Source organism: Chrysemys picta, chromosome 5 (assembly GCF_011386835.1).
Source record: "Chrysemys picta bellii isolate R12L10 chromosome 5, ASM1138683v2, whole genome shotgun sequence".
In the NCBI taxonomy this organism is placed as follows: Eukaryota; Metazoa; Chordata; order Testudines; family Emydidae; genus Chrysemys; species Chrysemys picta.
This window is the reverse complement of record NC_088795.1, coordinates 128,171,480-128,189,525: the sequence shown is the minus strand read 5'-3', so window position 1 is coordinate 128,189,525 and position 18,046 is coordinate 128,171,480. Positions and strand designations below refer to the sequence as shown.

The window sequence follows — 18,046 nt, the reverse complement described above, 5'->3', positions numbered from 1 at the left end:
GTCAGGGGGAATTTACCTGACCTTGCCACCCCACAGGGGCGGAGATCCGGGTGAGGGGCAAAGATTTTCCCACCCTGCTCCTAGCATCCAACAGTGGTGAGAGGGGCAGGATTTATCCACTCCTCTCCCCTAACAGGGCGATGAGGTGGGATGGATTTACTCACCTATGCCTGACTACCAGGTTGTTTATATATATACATTGCCATCTGATGGCATATCAGAACAATAGCATCCATAGCATCCCCGATATCATTCATAAGTTTGTGGGTTCAATAAGATTGTTAATATTAGAGCTGGTCAAAAATTTTCCAACAGAACAGTTTTCAATTAAATCAAAACATTTTGCTGGAATGTATCAATTTCATCTACATTTTTGGGTAATTATCAAAATGTTTTGTTTCTATAATGGCAAAACATTTTATTCATGTAAATTTGAAATATTTCATTTTGACTTAATCATCATCTCATTTGACTTTATTGTTTCCACTATAGTATAATATAGCTGAGATGAACATTTTCTGACCATATTAAAATGAAATGCTCTGATAAAGTCAAAACAAAATATTTTGGAATCTATCATTTTGTGAATAATTCTGAGACTTTGACTTTTCATCGCTATTTGGAATAAATCCAAATTTCAAAATCTCAATTTCCCACAGAATGGAAATTCTGTTTTTTTTTTGTTTTGTTTTTTACTAACTCTAGTTAAAAGGTACCACAGATTGTTTCCTGTGTGCAGCTCTTAACAGAGATGAGCACGCAAATACTGATTTTGTCCATACATGACCAGATAAACAAATAACCACGTACTGGCACAAATGTATTCCTTCTATTACAAATCAGGCTTAAATGATATTCAAGAATCATTCTCTTTTACCTGCTAGAATCCGAGCTCAGGTTCCTTCTGCAGCTGATGATATCATTAACAGTTAAATCATGCTAAGAAAGGCACTTCACTGGTCTGCTCAGCTGCACGTGTTGTTGATATTATCAGCATATGCATGGGAAACACAGATCCCAGAACTGAGGTCCTGGAATGTATGAGACAAAAAAATAATTACTTTTAGAATACCTTTCTTAATTTTCAGAATAGTGGTGGAAACTGTTAGTGATTTATGATCAGTTAAGTGCATTCTAAACAGTTATATGTATTCCTTTTTCATTTGTATTAATGGTGAAAAGACAACAAAAATAAAAATTCCTGCAACTCACAGTTCCAAAAGTGCTTTTTTAAGGAATATTTTGTATTATGAAAAAAGACATCATTCATTGCATCTATTTACTTAATTTTATTAAGCACCTACTGATTTACATCTTTCAATAACTGCATTTCAAAAATACAATGTTAGAAACTCCCCGGTGATGTGTAACAATAGAACAATCAGTTCGGGTTGGACTAGATGACCTCCTGATGTCCCTTCCAACCCTGATATCTATGATTCTATGATCAGTTGCATCTGGCAACTCTTTTAAAAGGAAAAATATTAGAATGTTCAGCTAATTAAGCAATCTAAATAGCTGAATATAGGTAGTATTTTATAATAGAATTTTATCTAGACAAACTTGTTAAATCAATAGATGGGTACAATAATCACAACTAGAGATAGCCAGAAAATGGTAAAACTTTTCCATGAAAATGTTTTTTAATTTTTGAGGATTTTTTTAAAGTAAAAATTGATTTTAGGGTTTTTTTACATTGAGGAAAACAAAGGCATTTTTGGTTGAAAAAAATTTCAATGGAAAATTTTCAACCATCTCTAATCACTACTCTAAATGCTGCTCTGAATATAAGATAGAGAAATGTGAGAACCATAAACTTATCAGGAAGAATTGGTCAGGCTTTTAGGTTGACCTGCTGCTATCCAGCGTAGGCTCTCAAAGGTTTGGATCCATGTTGCTTATTGAAAGAAACATGATTCAGTATCAATTTCTAAATCTTATTAAAAATCTTAAATTAAAATAGAATCAAGAAAACATGTCACCAAAGCCAAGATATTAGTAATACTAAACTAAACTAAGAATAAGACACTATCATATCATAATCTAATCAAGCCAGGTAGTCTCAATATTGGACTGAAGTTAAATCATCAAATTAATGCCAGAGATGTAATCAATCCTTATATAACTTTTAAGAGGGAGGCTAATTGTCCATTTATTTATAAATCCCAAAGAAGGAATTTTACTAATGTCAGTCAAATCAATAATTTGAATCTGGCTAAATAGCTTAATACAGAAACCAAATTATTATCTAATGTTTGAACCACAACCTTAGAGCCAATTATAAAACTTCCTTCTTAACCTTCAGTTAGTATGCTGTGTCTAGACCAGTGGTTCTCAAACTGTGGGTCGAGACCCCAAAGTGGGTCATAGGCCTATTTTAATGGGGTCTCCAGGGCTGGCTTAGACTTGCTAGGATTCAGGGTCAAAGCCCAAGCCCGAGGGCTTCAGCCCTGGGCAGCGGGGCTAAGGTTACAGGCCCCCTACCTGGGGCTGAAGCCCTTGGGCTTCGGCTTTGGCCCCCCCAGTCTGGGGCAGTCAGACTTTGGCTTTGCCCCCCTCCCTGGGGTGGCAGGGCTCAGGCGGGCTCAGACTTCAGTCCCCCCTCTTGTGGTCCTATAGTAATTTTTGTTTTCAGAAGGGGTTCGCGGTTTAATGAAGTTTGAGAACTCCTGGCAACCTTTTCTCATCCAACCAAGTATTATAATATACACTTTAACAGAACACTCAATAATAAACCAATGTTTAACAATCGTGTTTACCAGAAATTACTGATGGTAATCCTAATGGCTCTAGACTTCTAAACACAGAACAAATTTCAATGAGTGTCTTTATAAGACAATATTTAGAGCTCTTTAACCTGGAGAATGTTTCTTTCTGGCACCTTCCCTGTGTGGGCTTTATAAGTACTCTCATACACACAGCTCTCAGCAAATGGATTTTTTTTGGTTTGGGGGCTGGACCAAAAGTTTGAAACACATCCCCGCCCACCTGAAAAAAAACAGGTTTCATTTAAACCCCCAATTTAAAAAAAAAATTTCATTGAAGCGAAACACACAGAAAAAACTTGAATTTAAAATCAACCAAAATGTTTTGAGTTGACCCAAAACAAAATCTTTTGGGTTTTTTGATTTGTTTCTAGTTGACTGAAACATTTGGGTTTACACAAAATGATTGATTTTCATAAGTTTTTCATTTTGATTTGACTTTACAGGTGGTTTTCACCTTTTTTGTGTGGGTGTGTTGTTTTAAAACTGGTGAAATTTAAAAATTAAAAAAAAAAAGAATTTAAAACATAAAATTGACTCATTAATCAAAACTATTAATTGAATTTGACCCGAATTAGGCAAATAGTTTCAGATCATCCCCCCCAAAATTAATTTTTATGTTGCAAAACAATTAATAAAAAAAAAATTGCCTAGCTCTACACACATATGTGTGCACACAACCACACTTTTATTTTCACATGCTAAAAATAAAGGATGGAACAGCTCCCGGAGAATTATAAACAAAAGACTAAACAATACAAAAGGATGAAATATGATACATAAAATTATAGAGGAGTTGTGTTTTCTGGACTTTCATTGTGTAGAAGCTGGAACTGCAGACAAGTTGCCAAATGGTGATGTTCTGCTGGCATAGCACTTCGCACTAGTAGACCTTCTTCGGGTGCAGGGAGAGACTGGTCAAAGGTAGAAATAGCCTGTTTGTCATAACTTCCTCTCTCTCTAAGCTGATCAGTTCTGGAGACTCTGGAACATGAGTTTTTCCTCAGATGGCTCATTGATCTGAAAGTTGAGGCTTCTTGGCCTGACCTTTGATTCTTACGGTTTACAAATTTCTCTCACTCATTTTTCAGTACCTACCTTCAAAGTCTATGGACAAATCAGGGGTGCGGCCTACCTGGGACCCATGCAACTTGGTCTTATCAAGTCTGAATTAGGACATAATTAGCAAGCATCAATTTAGAAAAGTCCTGCTTAAATCACCAGTTTTAAAAATATTTAGTATATTCCATATCCCACAGACTTAGTCTGGGGCCCCTCCCAAAACATAAAAAATTCAGACTCATAGACTGCTTGGATTAAATGTTTTTTAAAAGATTGTATGGGACACATTTTTAAAGCTATTTAGGTACCTAAAGATGCAGATACTCGGATTTTCAAAAGTACCTAGATCCCTAATTCCCATTGATTTCAGAAGATAAACTGTCTGGCCTCTAACCATTGATTTCAATGGGAGTTAGGTTAATATGAATTAGGTTCCTATTAGTTCCTGCTAGTAGGGTCTACATGAGGGCAGACACATTGCACACTGCCGTTCATACCCCCTGTCCCCCGTAGTGCACTGTGGGGCTATGTACACAAGCCCAAAAGCTTGACAAAGAAAAATTACTTTAAAGCTGATCAGGATGAAACCCATTTGAAATATATAACTTTAAATTTTATATAAGGTCTATATGTCCTTACAAGCTATTTTCTTCACAGAAGGAAATAGGACATAGGTTAGTAAGGAAGTAAGTTGCTAAGTGTTTGCTGTGATAGGAGATGCACACCACACGTCTTCTGCTTTTAAATCAAATTCTCCATAAACTATAACTAAATAAAACTTGTCAAATTATAGAAGCAACTCTCTCAACCCATCTGTTAATCCAATTGGAGGGGAACTACATGATTAAGTCATACACTGCAACGCTCCTGATAAATCCACTATGATCAGTACTCAAAAGTAACATCTGTGGCCTCTTAATTAAAATAAAAATAGCTTTCCAACAAAGAAAAACACCGAAGAACTGAAACTGTATCAATAATCTTACATATAAAGTTGACAGTCACAAATCTAGGGATTGCCAGGAATTCTATAATCCAGTCAGACTGAGTAGGATAGTTCTCACCTGTGATAATTTACGTAACTATTCAAGATTATTTGGAGTGTTTATGCAAAACTGCCAACTGGCAGGATGGACTGCCAACTGTATACCATTAGATGTATATATGTATGGTGCTATTCAGATTAAGATATAAACTAAATCTTTAGAAGGAAGTGGGGGAACTACAGTTGGGATTCTGCCAAAAGAAATGGGAGGAGAGACCCAACAGTGTGAATCTGATAGGGGAGCAGGAGGTGGGAGTGGTAATTATTGAGAATGGGAGGCATGAGTGATGCTTGAGAAGAGTATATTGACAATTTCCTCCCCTCCCCTCAATTCATGTACTTCATATTTTCTTGTAATATTTTTCTTACCAGAGGATTACTGTACTACTTGAAAACTAGTTTAATTTCACCTTTTTATGTTAATAAGACATCAAAAATAGTGCATATTTTTGCATTTTGTGCTTTATTAATGTAGACATTATGCATTATATGTTGAATAATTTAGAAGTATATTCACTTCTATCAGTCTTAAACAAGCTTTTTAGCTATAAAGAAATCTTTAAGACATTTCATTTGCCAGACTCCAACTAAGATAAGGATTAATGTTTGTGCAAGAGCCCACCACAGGATATTGCTGTTTGTTTCTTCACTTGTCAATCGAAAGTACTCCTCACGTTCCTGTTGAAAAGAGGGAAAAGGCATAATTATTTGATTTAAAAAAATCTAAGTACAGTATTTGATGCAGCTACCTGGTATCAAGGCACATGTTGTCTGTCCACATACTGGAGAGAATGAACCAAGCCCTATACGATGTTCTCTTCTTAACTATAATCAATTTGATGAAAATAAGAGTTTGAACTTCTTATCCATATTACTTTCAGGGTTGCAAATCACAATTTGAGCACTGAACAACAGGTTATGTAAGGTTGGCTTTTGTGCTGCAGTGAAAGTGTGAGCAGAAGTTTCATATGGTCACAGGTTGGGCTGAGCATTAGGTATAGTTTTTTAAGCACATGCATACTTCCTACTGAAGTCAATGGGACTGAAACACATTCATAATGTTAAACATATGCTTACGTGCTCTCCTGAACAGGGATGGACTTAAGCACAGACTTAATTTTTTCCCTGAATTGGAGCCACAATAAGGCACTTAGGGACCATATATTTAAAGGTATTTATGCATCTGAAGAAGCAACTAGGTGCCTGGAACTAGATTCACAAAAGGGACTGAGTTTTGCAACACTGCAATCTGACCCTTCAATCCAAATTTCCTTCTCTGGGACTTGCTCCAGCTCCTGTTAAAGACAATGACAAAACTCGATTGATTTCAAAGGTATTGGATCATATCCTGGGCTTTATTCCTACTACTAAATTGGAGTAACTTGCATACAACTCCACGCTCATGACTGCAGGATTGAGTTGCTATTTCCATCCTAATAGACTTGGTTTTTTACCTTGTATGTGCATATGCACAGCTCTGCACATGTGCCATGCAGGATCAAGCTCAGAAAGTCTCATGGGGCTTCCTTAATTACTTTTTCTTCTATTTTAGAGAGAATTGTTCTAAATAGAAAAATTAGAACAAACTGCAAAAATCCAGCATTGTTATGCTTAATGAGCTTATAGCTGGCACAGGCACAAAGATTTCAATAATTTATTCAATAATATGCAATGTATAGTAATAACACTCATAGAATTCATTCCTGCATTGCAAACATTCTTCATAGATATTGATCCTACAAATAGTGCATGTGTGCAAAATCGTTCACATCTGTGTTGTTAGAATTGGGGTTTATGATGCTAAGCACCACAGTTAGCATTGTAGTTCCTATTATTAGCAAAAATTACTACTATGCATGCTCAAACAGCTTTTTTACCATTGCAGCTCACATTTATTTATTTCATTATTTTATTTATATACAACTAGATCTTGTAAGTGTCCTCCTTTTCCATCCATATTAGGATTGTTGAAACCATGGCTCAGACATGGACAAGGGAGAACAGTTGCTCTCCTGATACTTTCTCCCTTGCAAGCAACTGGTCAGAGATGTATAGAGTAGGCATAGCTAAATGCTATAATCTAACCCATATTTATTTAATTTTTGTGAAAATAATCATAGAATATCAGAGTGGGAAGGGACCTCAGAAGGTCATCTAGTCCAACCCCCTGCTCAAAGCAGGACCAATCCCCAGACAGATTTTTTGCCCCAGATCCCTAAATGGCCCCCTCAAGGATTGAACTCATAAGCCTGGGTTTAGCAGGCCAATGCTCAAACCACTGAGCTATCCCTGTGAAGAGGAGTGAAACTGAAATTACCATTCTTGTGCTCTGTTAAAAGTGTCTACAAATTGCTGTTACAGATGGAAAAGGGTTAATGTAGTGCCCATCTTTAAAAAAAAAAAAAGGGAAGAAGGAGGATCCAGGGAACTACAGGCCAGTCAGCCTCACCTCAGTCCCTGGAAAAATCATGGAGCAGGTCCTCAAGGAATCAATTCTGAAGCACTTAGAAGAGAGGAAAGTCATCAGGAACAGTCAGCATGGATTCACCAAGGGCAAGTCATGCCTGACTAACCTAATTGCCTTCTATGAGGAAATAACGGAGTCTGTGGATGAGGGGAAAGCAGTGGATGTGTTATTCCTTGACTTTAGCAAAGCTTTTGATACGGTCTCCCACAGTATTCTTGCCGGCAAGTTAAAGAAGTATGGGCTGGATGAATGGACTATAAGGTGGATAGAAAGCTGGCTAGATCATGGGGCTCAACGGGTAGTGATCAATGGCTCCATGTCTAGTTGGCAGCTGGTTTCAAGCGGAGTGCCCCAAGGGTCAGTCCTGGGGCCGGTTTTGTTCAATATCTTCATTAATGAACTGGAGGATGGCGTGGACTCCACTCTCAGCAAGTTTGCAGATGACACTAAACTGGGAGGAGTGGTATATACGCTGGAGGGTAGAGATAGGATACAGAGGGACCTAGACAAATTAGAGGATTGGGCCAAAAGAAATCGAATGAGGTTCAACAAGGACAAGTGCAGAGTCCTGCACTTAGGATGGAAGAGTCCCATGCACTGCTACAGACTATGGCCCGAATGGCTAGGCAGCAGTTCTGCAGAATGGTTTACCTAGGAAGGTGGTGGAATCTCCTTCCTTAGAGGTTTTTAAGGTCAGGCTTGACAAAGCCCTGGCTGGGATGATTTAGTTGGGAATTGGTCCTGCTTTGAGCAGAGGGTTGGACTAGATGACCTCCTGAGGACCCTTCCAACCCTGATATTCTATGATTCTATGGAAGGATTTTACTCAGTCCTTCTAAAACAAATTCACTTTTAGGTTGAGATTAAGTATTGAGAATCTCAGCCCAAAATAGAATTTACTACAAAGTTATGATCATGTGAAAATAGAGTTTAAATTAAAATTTGATGCACATACAACCTGAATTATAGCATTATGACCAGCAAAACTAAAATTAACCAAATGATTTAATTAGTGGAAAGTACTGTAGAGTAAAACTGAGGATTATATAAAGATTAATTAATAATTAATTCTTAGCTTATATACTATATTTTGCTTTATAGCTGCAAAGTGTTTTACAAACCTTAATTAATATGTATTGTTCAGTTTTAAGTAATAACTTACATACGGTGGTCCACTTTAGTTAAATATTAATAGTACTTTTAATAACATTTAATTAAAAATAATACTACAACTAAATATTGTAATATGCCACCCAACATTTTACTTTCCAAATCCAGATGTTTCCATGCATTATTCTTTCATATTTCTATTAGGGAACAAACATACTCTGTGATAGTTTTGTTCTTTGGATATGTGATGAATTTGCTCAATTAGATGTCCGAGTCTAAAGTTAACTTCATTAACTTTGTCCTTGGCTTGAGCGATAGCTTCATCAAGAAAATGCTCTCCAACTCTAATGTCCAAGTGGATACGCTATGAACACAATAACAACAATTATTAGTCCCATGAATTTATAAAAAAAAAAAGTCGTCAGAAACAAAGCGAGGCATAAATAACAAAGGTTTCTTTTTAGCCTTCTTTATAGGAATGGTATTTAACTTATTTATAGATGTCCTTACTAAAGAGATAAGATATTTAAAATGTATATATTTCAAGGTTTTAATCTTTAATTACACAAATTTACATACTTTGTTATTAATGTTGTATTTTATACTAATGCTATTGATTCAACCAGTGTGAACTATTTATTATACTGTGTCCAACAAAGGGGAAAAAATGAACATGCTTAGGGCTACCCACTCTAATTAAAAATTGATACCATTTTCAATCCTTTTTTTTAATACTCTTCCCACTTAGGTTGTAGCTGAAGCAAAGTCAGAAACAGAGGCCTTGGCTACACTTACCGGCAAGTTCGACGGCTGGAAATCGAACTTCTGGGTTCGACTTATCGCGTCTAGTCTGGACGCGATAAGTCGAACCCGGAAGTGCTCGCCGTCGACTGCGGTACTCCAGCTCGCCGAGAGGAGTACCGCGGAGTCGACGGGGGAGCCTGCCTGCCGAGTGTGGACCAAGGTAAGTTTGAACTAATTCGAAATAAGGTACTTCGAACTTCAGCTACGTTATTCACGTAGCTGAAGTTGCGTACCTTAGTTCGAATTAGGGGGGGTAGTGTAGACCAAGCCAGAGATAATGAGAATCAGTCCTAGGTCTTCCACCTGGCATACTATAGCACTTCCAGTAGGTTATTAAATATGCTTCTAAAGGCAATTTTCTCCAGTTACTTCCAAAGTTTAGCTTGGTTTATAATGATATAAAGAACAATACATATATAATTCATGTGTGGCTCTCTCCCATAGATTTTAACTCTTTAAAGTTTATAGAGGTATTGCTCAAAGACACGGGAGCGACAGAAATGTAATAGCTTTCAGATAAGTAAGCTTTTGTACCTGCATCTGTGTTGATAAATCTTTCCCCTTATAACATTTCATCATATTAATCAGGACTTTGAAGCTTTACATAATCAAGGTGCTGTACAAATATTAATTAATCTGCACTGTATTAGACTGACTGTGCCCTGACTCTTTGGATATGAAAGGAAATTCTGTTTCATCTCTTCATCTTCTGAGCTCCAGCATTATCTTTTTCAGTCACTAGGAAATGTCATATATTGGCTAATGAGTCATTTGCCAATCTCTGAGATAATTCATCAAAGCAAGATTCTTCTGGTTTCAAACACTGACCACAACCAAAATAATACAGAATGTTCTCCACTGAATTCAGGAGGTCCAAAGGTCCACCTACATGGAATTGCTTTGCAAGATCAAAGAGCAACATTGGACACATGGATCCACTGAGATACTTTCATAATCCTTTCACTCTTGTCATAAATTATGCTCCTAGACCTCTATACTGTATGTCCATTTGTCTTCCAGAGCCTGTGGTTTAGATACGACAGATATCATCATTAAAAAGAATATTCAAGAAATACTCTTACCAGTTTACTTCCTCCAAATGAGATAAGCTTTGTGGAGTTAGACTGCAAACAGATATTATGCTCCCCAGGTAAGTGTGACGTAAAAGAGAATGTTCCTTGTGGACCATACAATTTTGACAACAGTAGCTGTAATGTGTTAAGTATATTTTTTTAATTTATGAACCACAGATATTAACATAAAAATAAAATGCTATGTATCATACCTCAGAATATTTTAATATTTAAAACTTAATATAAATTATATTATATTATTAATATAAATACAATTAACCTAACTTTCACATTTTATTAAGGGAATAAAAACTAGAAAAAAATGTGGTCTACACTGAGAACTAAAAACTTATCTATAGACACTAAACTAAAGTCAAAATTTTCAAAAATGGGTGTTTAAGTGTAGCTTCCAAGTCCTTACTTTGGCACATAAATAAGTATCCTGATTTTCAGAAGTGTTGAACACCCAATGCAATGAAGGCAGTTGTTGTGAATTGCTGATATATGCATCCTGATGGTTAAGCTAATATTTTTGGTTTAATTTATCATCTCCTTCCTTTCTCCATACACAGCTACTGGCTTTACTATGTTGCTTCAGTAGTCAATACAAAACCACATTGTCTGTATGTAAAATATTGTTTTTTCAACTATATTTTAAGTATTCTTTGATGGCAAGCTTTTCCAAATCTAGATTTAACGCAAAAAGCATTGCCAGATTAAATAAATAAAAGACGACTAAAATCAAGGCACTAAACCCATATAGATACATGAATAAATGGCCTGGATTTCAAAAGTACTGATTACCCTTCTTCTCTTATTGACCTTAATGAAACCAACATGTGCTCTGCACTTTTGAGAATCAGACCACTTATTTAGCTGCTTAAATATGGATTAAGGAACCAAATTTTAGGCACCTATTTTTTTAAATATTGTCCATTCCCCTTAGATAGTATGACCTTCCAGTTCCAAGAGTCAGTACAAATTTCTCCAAAATGTGAATAATAAGTTTTACCTCCTTAGTAGGAGTTGTAATGGTCACAAACATTCCCAAACCAGGCGCAGATTCAAGAAACCTGTGTTCATGTATGTCCCATTGCTGTACCTTGTAACTCCCTGAGAAGACAGATACAAATCTGTTAATTACAAGTTAGTATATTAAATATCTTTCACTTTTTCATTTTACATCAAGTCACTATAAAAACAAAATTAAGTACAAGATAACTTACATATTTAATAGAATTATGATTTTTTCCAGTTCACCATATAATTAGATTGTGGCATTTTGCACCACAATGGAGTGAGCAAGAAGTTACAAACCAGTGAAAGAAAAGTGACAATTTATTATCATTGCCTTGCATGCTCTGGCCTGGTTAGCAAGCCATGGCACATGGCAAATAGTCCCAAAAGTTCAGGTATCCATTACTCAAATTACGTTTTTATGATTGTCTTTCATGCAGCCCCTAGCACTTGTGAACAACAAGCGATCAGCTCTTTGATGGTTCCCTGGCAGTCTTGCATATTTCTCCTTCTCAAATAAGGGCTTTTTGCTTTCTCATTATCTGGGAAGATTTTAATGAACTCAGTATAAAACACTTAGTGGAATGGTCCTTTTTTTTTAGCAGGTCTTGAATGAGGTCCTGACCACTGGTAAACAGAAAATGCAGATCTCACATTGGTGGGGGAGAGTGGCAAAACTGTGCTATAATAGGAGCCCTGGGAGTAATGGTTGACTAAACCAGAATTCCTCCGAGAAAGCACATACTGCAATGGCATCTCCAGCACTGTAGAAATAGGTGCCTTTTGTGCTTTCCATCTTAGCTCAGCCAGCTCTTCTGGTCTGTGCAGAGGACTCTTGTAGCAACCTGCATGGAACTTGGAGGGACGAGCACAGGAGATAGAAGGGAAGAGTTTGGAGAAGGCATCAGGAAGCCATTCTGTGTGCACATAGCTTGAATGCTAGCTGCTGTCACAGCAATTCTGTAACTAATTCTCTTAATAAAGAGCCAGTTTAGATTCAGAAACATGGAGTCCTCTCATGTTATTACTCAGCATGCAGTACACGACACAACTGTAACACTCATGGCTAGCATGGAGCAGTGGCTATAGTGCAATTCCATATTGTGACTGGCACTCATTTTGGGAGTAAAGAAGGAAATGCTCTTTGTGCCCTGCTCACCACACCACCACTCATTCACCTAAGCAAGGCCAGCCACAGGGCTTTGGCATTATATATCAGGCTATCAGCATTAGAACTTCATAGATTAACATTTTAAATATTAAACACATTGACCATCATGTAGCAACATCTACCTACCAGTAATCAAGGTATCACTTGGAATGTCTTCTATTATGCATTTCTCCTCTCTTTCCCCTGAATGAAAATACAAAGCAGGTGAGACAGCAACCCAGAAGCTCAAAAGAATTCCTATTAAGTGGCTCTTCATGATTTTGGTGTATCCTTTTGGAAATGATTAGTTAGAAATGAGCACAGCTCTGTGCTCACTCCTTGTTTGCTGTTTATCAGTGTGGTTTTGGGAAAAAATGTGAGAAAAGACATCTGGCAGTTACTTCAGTTATTTATATATGTGTATGCGCTACCGAATGAGATAAGTAAAAGATAATTTGTGAAGTCTGTCCTACCATGAAAGGAGCAAAATTTTATTCGTAGCTCAGATATATGAAGTTTTATTGGACTAATTTATAATTCTTTGTGTGTGTGTGTGTGTGTGTGTGCACACGCACGCACTCTCTCTCACACACACACACACACGGACTACATTAGGACTGAAAGTGCCACAATGGGAAAATGCAATACTTCATGTTTTTCTGAGTTGTATGCTTTTAGTGTGTTTGTCAGCCTTGACAGTTACTGCTGGGTTTTGGTCCAACAGGTCAGCTGAGTATTCTTTGTGTGTGTATTTAAAAATAAAATCCAGCAAAGCTGCTTTCATAGTCAATAAGATGGCCAGGATCACTAAGTAGTGGAATGTTCCTATCAATGGATGTTGTCATTATGAGAAATCAAAATTGTTTGGGGAGGGGTGTAAATAAATTAAATTTCTCTCTTGCTCCTAAGTTCAACAAACAAGAGAAAAATAAAGATTAAAATAAACTAGTCTCTGCTTCCAATTCCAGCATCACTGCACTGTCTGGGATAATTTCTGTCTATTGAGTTGCCTGGCAACATCTCAAAGTTTTGCTGTGTTATTATTTCTGTTCATCTGTCAAAAGGGATCTCTGTTGTGTATGTGCTAGTGACCAAAAATGCCTTTTTTCAAGGAAAGGTCTCCTTCTATGGCACAGGATCATTCAAGAAAAACAGTATTTTCCATGGAAAGGATGTATTTTGCAGTGCCTGTTGCACCCTCCTCCTTGTGTTTCCTCCCAGTATCCCATTTCCCCACTTACCTCCAGGCTTAGGTCATCATCCCCGGGCGAACCTATTTTAAAGCCCTCCTCACTAGGTTAGCAAGTCTGCCTGCGAAGATGCTCTTCCCTCTCTTCATTAGGTGGATTCCATCTCTTCCTAGCAATCCTTCTTGCTGGAACAACTTCCCATGGTCGAAGAATCCAAAGCCCTCTCTCCGACATCACCTGTGTAACCACACATTTACCTTGACAATTCAACGGTCCCTACCTGGGCTTTTTCCTTCAACAGGGAGGATGGACATGAACATGACTTGTGCCTCAAAATCCTTTATCCCTCTTCCCAGAGCCACAGTGACCTGCTCAAGGACATTCTTTGTAGTATCATTGGCGCCTACATGGAGGAGTAGGAAGGGGGAGTGGTCCTCGCAGACACTCCATCACATCCTGAATTCTAGCTCCAGGCAAGCAGCACACTTCTCAAGTTTCCCAGTCTGGACGGCAGATGGATGACTCCATCTCCCTTAGGAGGGAGTCCTCGACCACCACCACCTGTCTCCTCCTCTTGGGAGTGGTGGTTATAGAACCACCATCCCTAGGACAATGCATCCCATGCCTTCCAGTCAATGTGGTCTCCTTCTGATCCCTTCCCTCAAATGACTCTTCCAAATCATTCTCCGCCATAGTACCTGTGCAGAGAACCCGAAAAAAGTTTCTTACCTCTATCTGCACCGGGGATACATGGGTTCTCCTCTTTCTCCTTCTGGAGATCACATGCTGTCAATTTTCTTCCCCATTCTGCACTGCCCTCTCAGATTCTGTGCCTGCAATACCAAATGCTGCATTGCCCTCTCAGATTCTGTGCCTACAATACCAAATGCTGACTTCTATCCAGAAAATCTTCATTTTCTCTGATGCAATGCAGGGTTGATACTTGGGTCTCTAGTCCTTTAACCTTCTCTTCCAATATGGAGACCAGCTTGCACTTCGTACAGGCGAAGTTGCTTCTATCCTCTGGGAGAAAGACAAACATGGCACATCCTGTGCAGGTTACAACCACTGATCGCTCACTATCCATAATGTCTTTCTTCTAAGAGCCTCTTCAGATGTTATATTTACTGCTCACAGAAGCCTGAAAGGCGAAAACATCCCAGCGAACTCCCATGCGAACTCCGTTTGCCTATCCTCTGTTCACCGCTTACTCGGTTTGCAACTGGCTGCTTTTTTATCAGGCTGCTGGGTCATAGCACTTGGCCCAGCTCAAAGCCTTCCCTCCAATCAACCATTCAAGGCCCACCTGGAACAAAGCACTCCCAATTCACACTTTTCAAACAAACAAACAATCACATGATCAAACAGTCACACTTTTCAAACAAACACATGGTCAAACAGTCCCTGAAACTAGCTCCAATCAAACAAATGGTCACAGCAGACAGACACTCGGCTATTCACCCCACCAGCTCACAACACAGCCCTCCTAATGCAGCACTCACCATAGTACAAGAGCCCCTTCCAGTAGTTGGTTCACTCATGTTCTCCCCAAGCGGACAATTGTGCACTGGACACACACATTTTGGTACATTTATGATAGAGAAGATAAGGAAAAAACATGCCTTGCATTTAGAGTGGAAGGTGGTGAGGCTTGTGATGGCCCTCAGTTCCTATTGGAGTTCCTTCCCTAGTCTTTGCCCAGATCCAAGAAAGCTCTGTCTCCTGCACAGACAAGCTTTATCTTTATTGCAGAAAGTTCCATTGTGCCAGAGGAGTGAAATTGTCGATCACATCCTCATCCCGGAGCTTTAGTCAGTCTTTTAGTTACTGTTGGCCCAGACCACTGAGCCCCTTGCAGATGAAGACTGAGACCTTGCACTTGATATGATATTCCATGAGAAGACAATGTAGGGAGTGGAGGACGAGACAGTAGCCAGTGTTGCTGAGCAGACATGGTGCACTAAAGCACTAAAGGCTTCATTCCCAAGTATATTGCATTGCTGTAGTCCAGCCAAGAGGTGACAAACATGTGAGTAACTGTGATTAGGTCATCGTTTGCCAGGATGGGACAGAATCTCCTAGCAACTAGAGATGGGACAAAGTGTCAGTCGTGGATGCTGCTGTGTGAGATCTTAATATCAGTGAGGAATCCAGGAACATTTCTAAGCTACAGACTAAATTGGCCTATAGCGAGGGAGTACCATCAACCAAAGGAGACACTCCACTGTGGTTGCAAACCTTTAAAAATGCTTTCCTCTGCCTATTAGCATAACCTCTGTCTTGCTTGGGTTCAGCTTCAACCTGTTGGGTTTTTTCCATGAGCTGATGTTGTTCAAATTGTGGGCCATCTTGGTGGTAGTGGTATCATATATTGTGAAAGACAAGCAGTGTATCATCTGCATATTGCTGGCACTTGGCATCTTACCAGTTCACTCTGTGCCTGTATGTAGCTGAATAGAACAAAGACAGAGTTGATCCTTTTGAGACTCCACAAGTGAGGGGTCTAATAATAGAGGTGTAGTTTCTTATCAAAGCTGCAGAGAAGTTCAGGAGGATCAGAGTCTGTCCTCTGCATTGGCTGCAGGAGATCATCCATCAGTTCCACTAAAGCCTGGCCTGGATCTAGATTGTGCCATAAGGTGAGGTGAGGAAAGAACAACTACCAGGTATACTGTAAACCCAGAGTAGTTTTCTGAGGCATATGGCGTTTCCTTCCTTCACTGTGCCAGCCCTTAATTTCCAGGAAAGGACACCTATCCATAGAATTTTTTGCAGCCTTTGTCACAATCTGCAGATGACACACGTGGATATCTTTGTGATGCCCCAGTATCACAGTGTCCTCTACAGTTTCCACAAGGTGAGCCACAAGATTCTGGGAGATTCAAGTGCTTTCATAGTTGACTTGCAAGGATACATTTGTTTCACAATAGCTGCTTCAATCGTTAATAGACAAATACAGGCATTTACCTCAGGATTCCCACCGCCTGTCTCAAGGGACTATCCTTCATCCTGATTTGGGGACACAAACAGCAAGTATGTGAAAAGCAAAACCTTCAACACAGCAGATTTACCATACAAATAAGTGACCATATCCTGCAGGCTAGGAAACCTGGTTATAAATGCACCCTTATGGCCAAGATTGAGTCTGCTCAACAGGCAACTCCGGCCAACAAAAGGCATGTGCAGGAACGCATCAGGGAAACTCTTCCCCAGCCCAGGAGCACCTGTTCCACATCCCCTGGTGTAAACACACATACCAGCATAGTACAATGAATATAGGAAAAGCAAATATTATTTACAGAAGGATGATTGGAGCAAAACAACGTGAGGGAAGATAGGGGGAGTGGTAAAACAGTGTTATATCCAAACACAAGGCTCCACAGGTCCAGTGGTACCACAATACAAAAGGACAGACACCAAGCAATGTGTCTACACTCAGAGTCCAGGAACCCTGGGCAGAGTTCCAGTATGGCAGTGAGTATTGGGTGCTCCTGCTGGTCTTCGGCGCCAGTAACCTTTCAACAATAAACCTCTCCGGTCCCTTTTCTGCCGCTCTCTGCAAAGCCACACAGAGCGACAGCCTCCCCACTTAGCTAGCGACAGCCTCCCTCCTTATGTCCAATGCAAGGTCACATGCCCCAGTACTCATGGCCCCATCCAGTTCTGGGCAATTGTGATACTGATTCCAGCTCCGGTTTGTCCGTCTCAAGTGATTCTTCCTTACCATGGTGCTCCTCCTGGCTCCTGTCCTGGGGCATCCCTGGTTGGTCACTCTGTCCCGCCCAGGCTTCGGGCTGGTTCTTGGCTGCTTCACTATGTGAGGGCCTGCTTGATATAGTCCTTCTCTCTGTAGCTACAGACAGACCTACCCTGTCACTTTATCTCTCTCCACACCCCTGGAACAACCAGCACTTCCTCTTGCTACAACAATCAGCACTCCCTCTGCCTCAGGACAAGGTTTTAAAGGGGCCATGCTCTCTAAACCCCAAGAGGGTTACATAAATGTCATAATGGAAGCGGTGGTTGAGTGCTTTTGAAAAAACAGCCCCAATTTGCGGATGCTGAGTACTTGAAAAATCTGCCCTTTATTATATATTTCATGTTGTCATAAGTTACAGCTGTTGCCATGAGATCCCGTGGAAAATATTACAAGTTCCTTCTTATCCTCTCACTCCTAGTGTTTGTAACCATCACATATTATGTTTTAACTTAGGGTTCTATCATCAGTCCAGTAACATGGACTAGTAATAGGATTTGGAGCCTTTGGCCGTTTATCAGTCAACAGTTCAAATTCTGTCCAGGCCACTAATAGGAATGATGCTGGAGGCTGAATTCATCCCTTGCAGCGACATGGCTGTCTCAC

At 39.3% G+C, this 18,046-nt stretch overlaps 1 protein-coding gene across 1 annotated transcript; it reads right to left on the bottom strand.

Annotated features, from left to right (window-relative positions):
• Positions 1-5,316: 5,316 nt before the first annotated feature.
• Positions 5,317-13,833, bottom strand: LOC101940367 (transmembrane emp24 domain-containing protein 11-like). Its single transcript, XM_005292426.5, has 5 exons — positions 12,641-13,833; positions 11,339-11,439; positions 10,336-10,461; positions 8,667-8,813; positions 5,317-5,550 (listed from the first exon to the last, which is right to left on the bottom strand). The coding sequence occupies exons 1-5, from the start codon at positions 12,768-12,770 to the stop codon at positions 5,401-5,403; spliced, it is 654 nt and encodes a 217-aa protein (XP_005292483.1). The 5' UTR covers positions 12,771-13,833; the 3' UTR covers positions 5,317-5,400.
• Between the last annotated feature and the right edge of the window lie 4,213 nt (positions 13,834-18,046).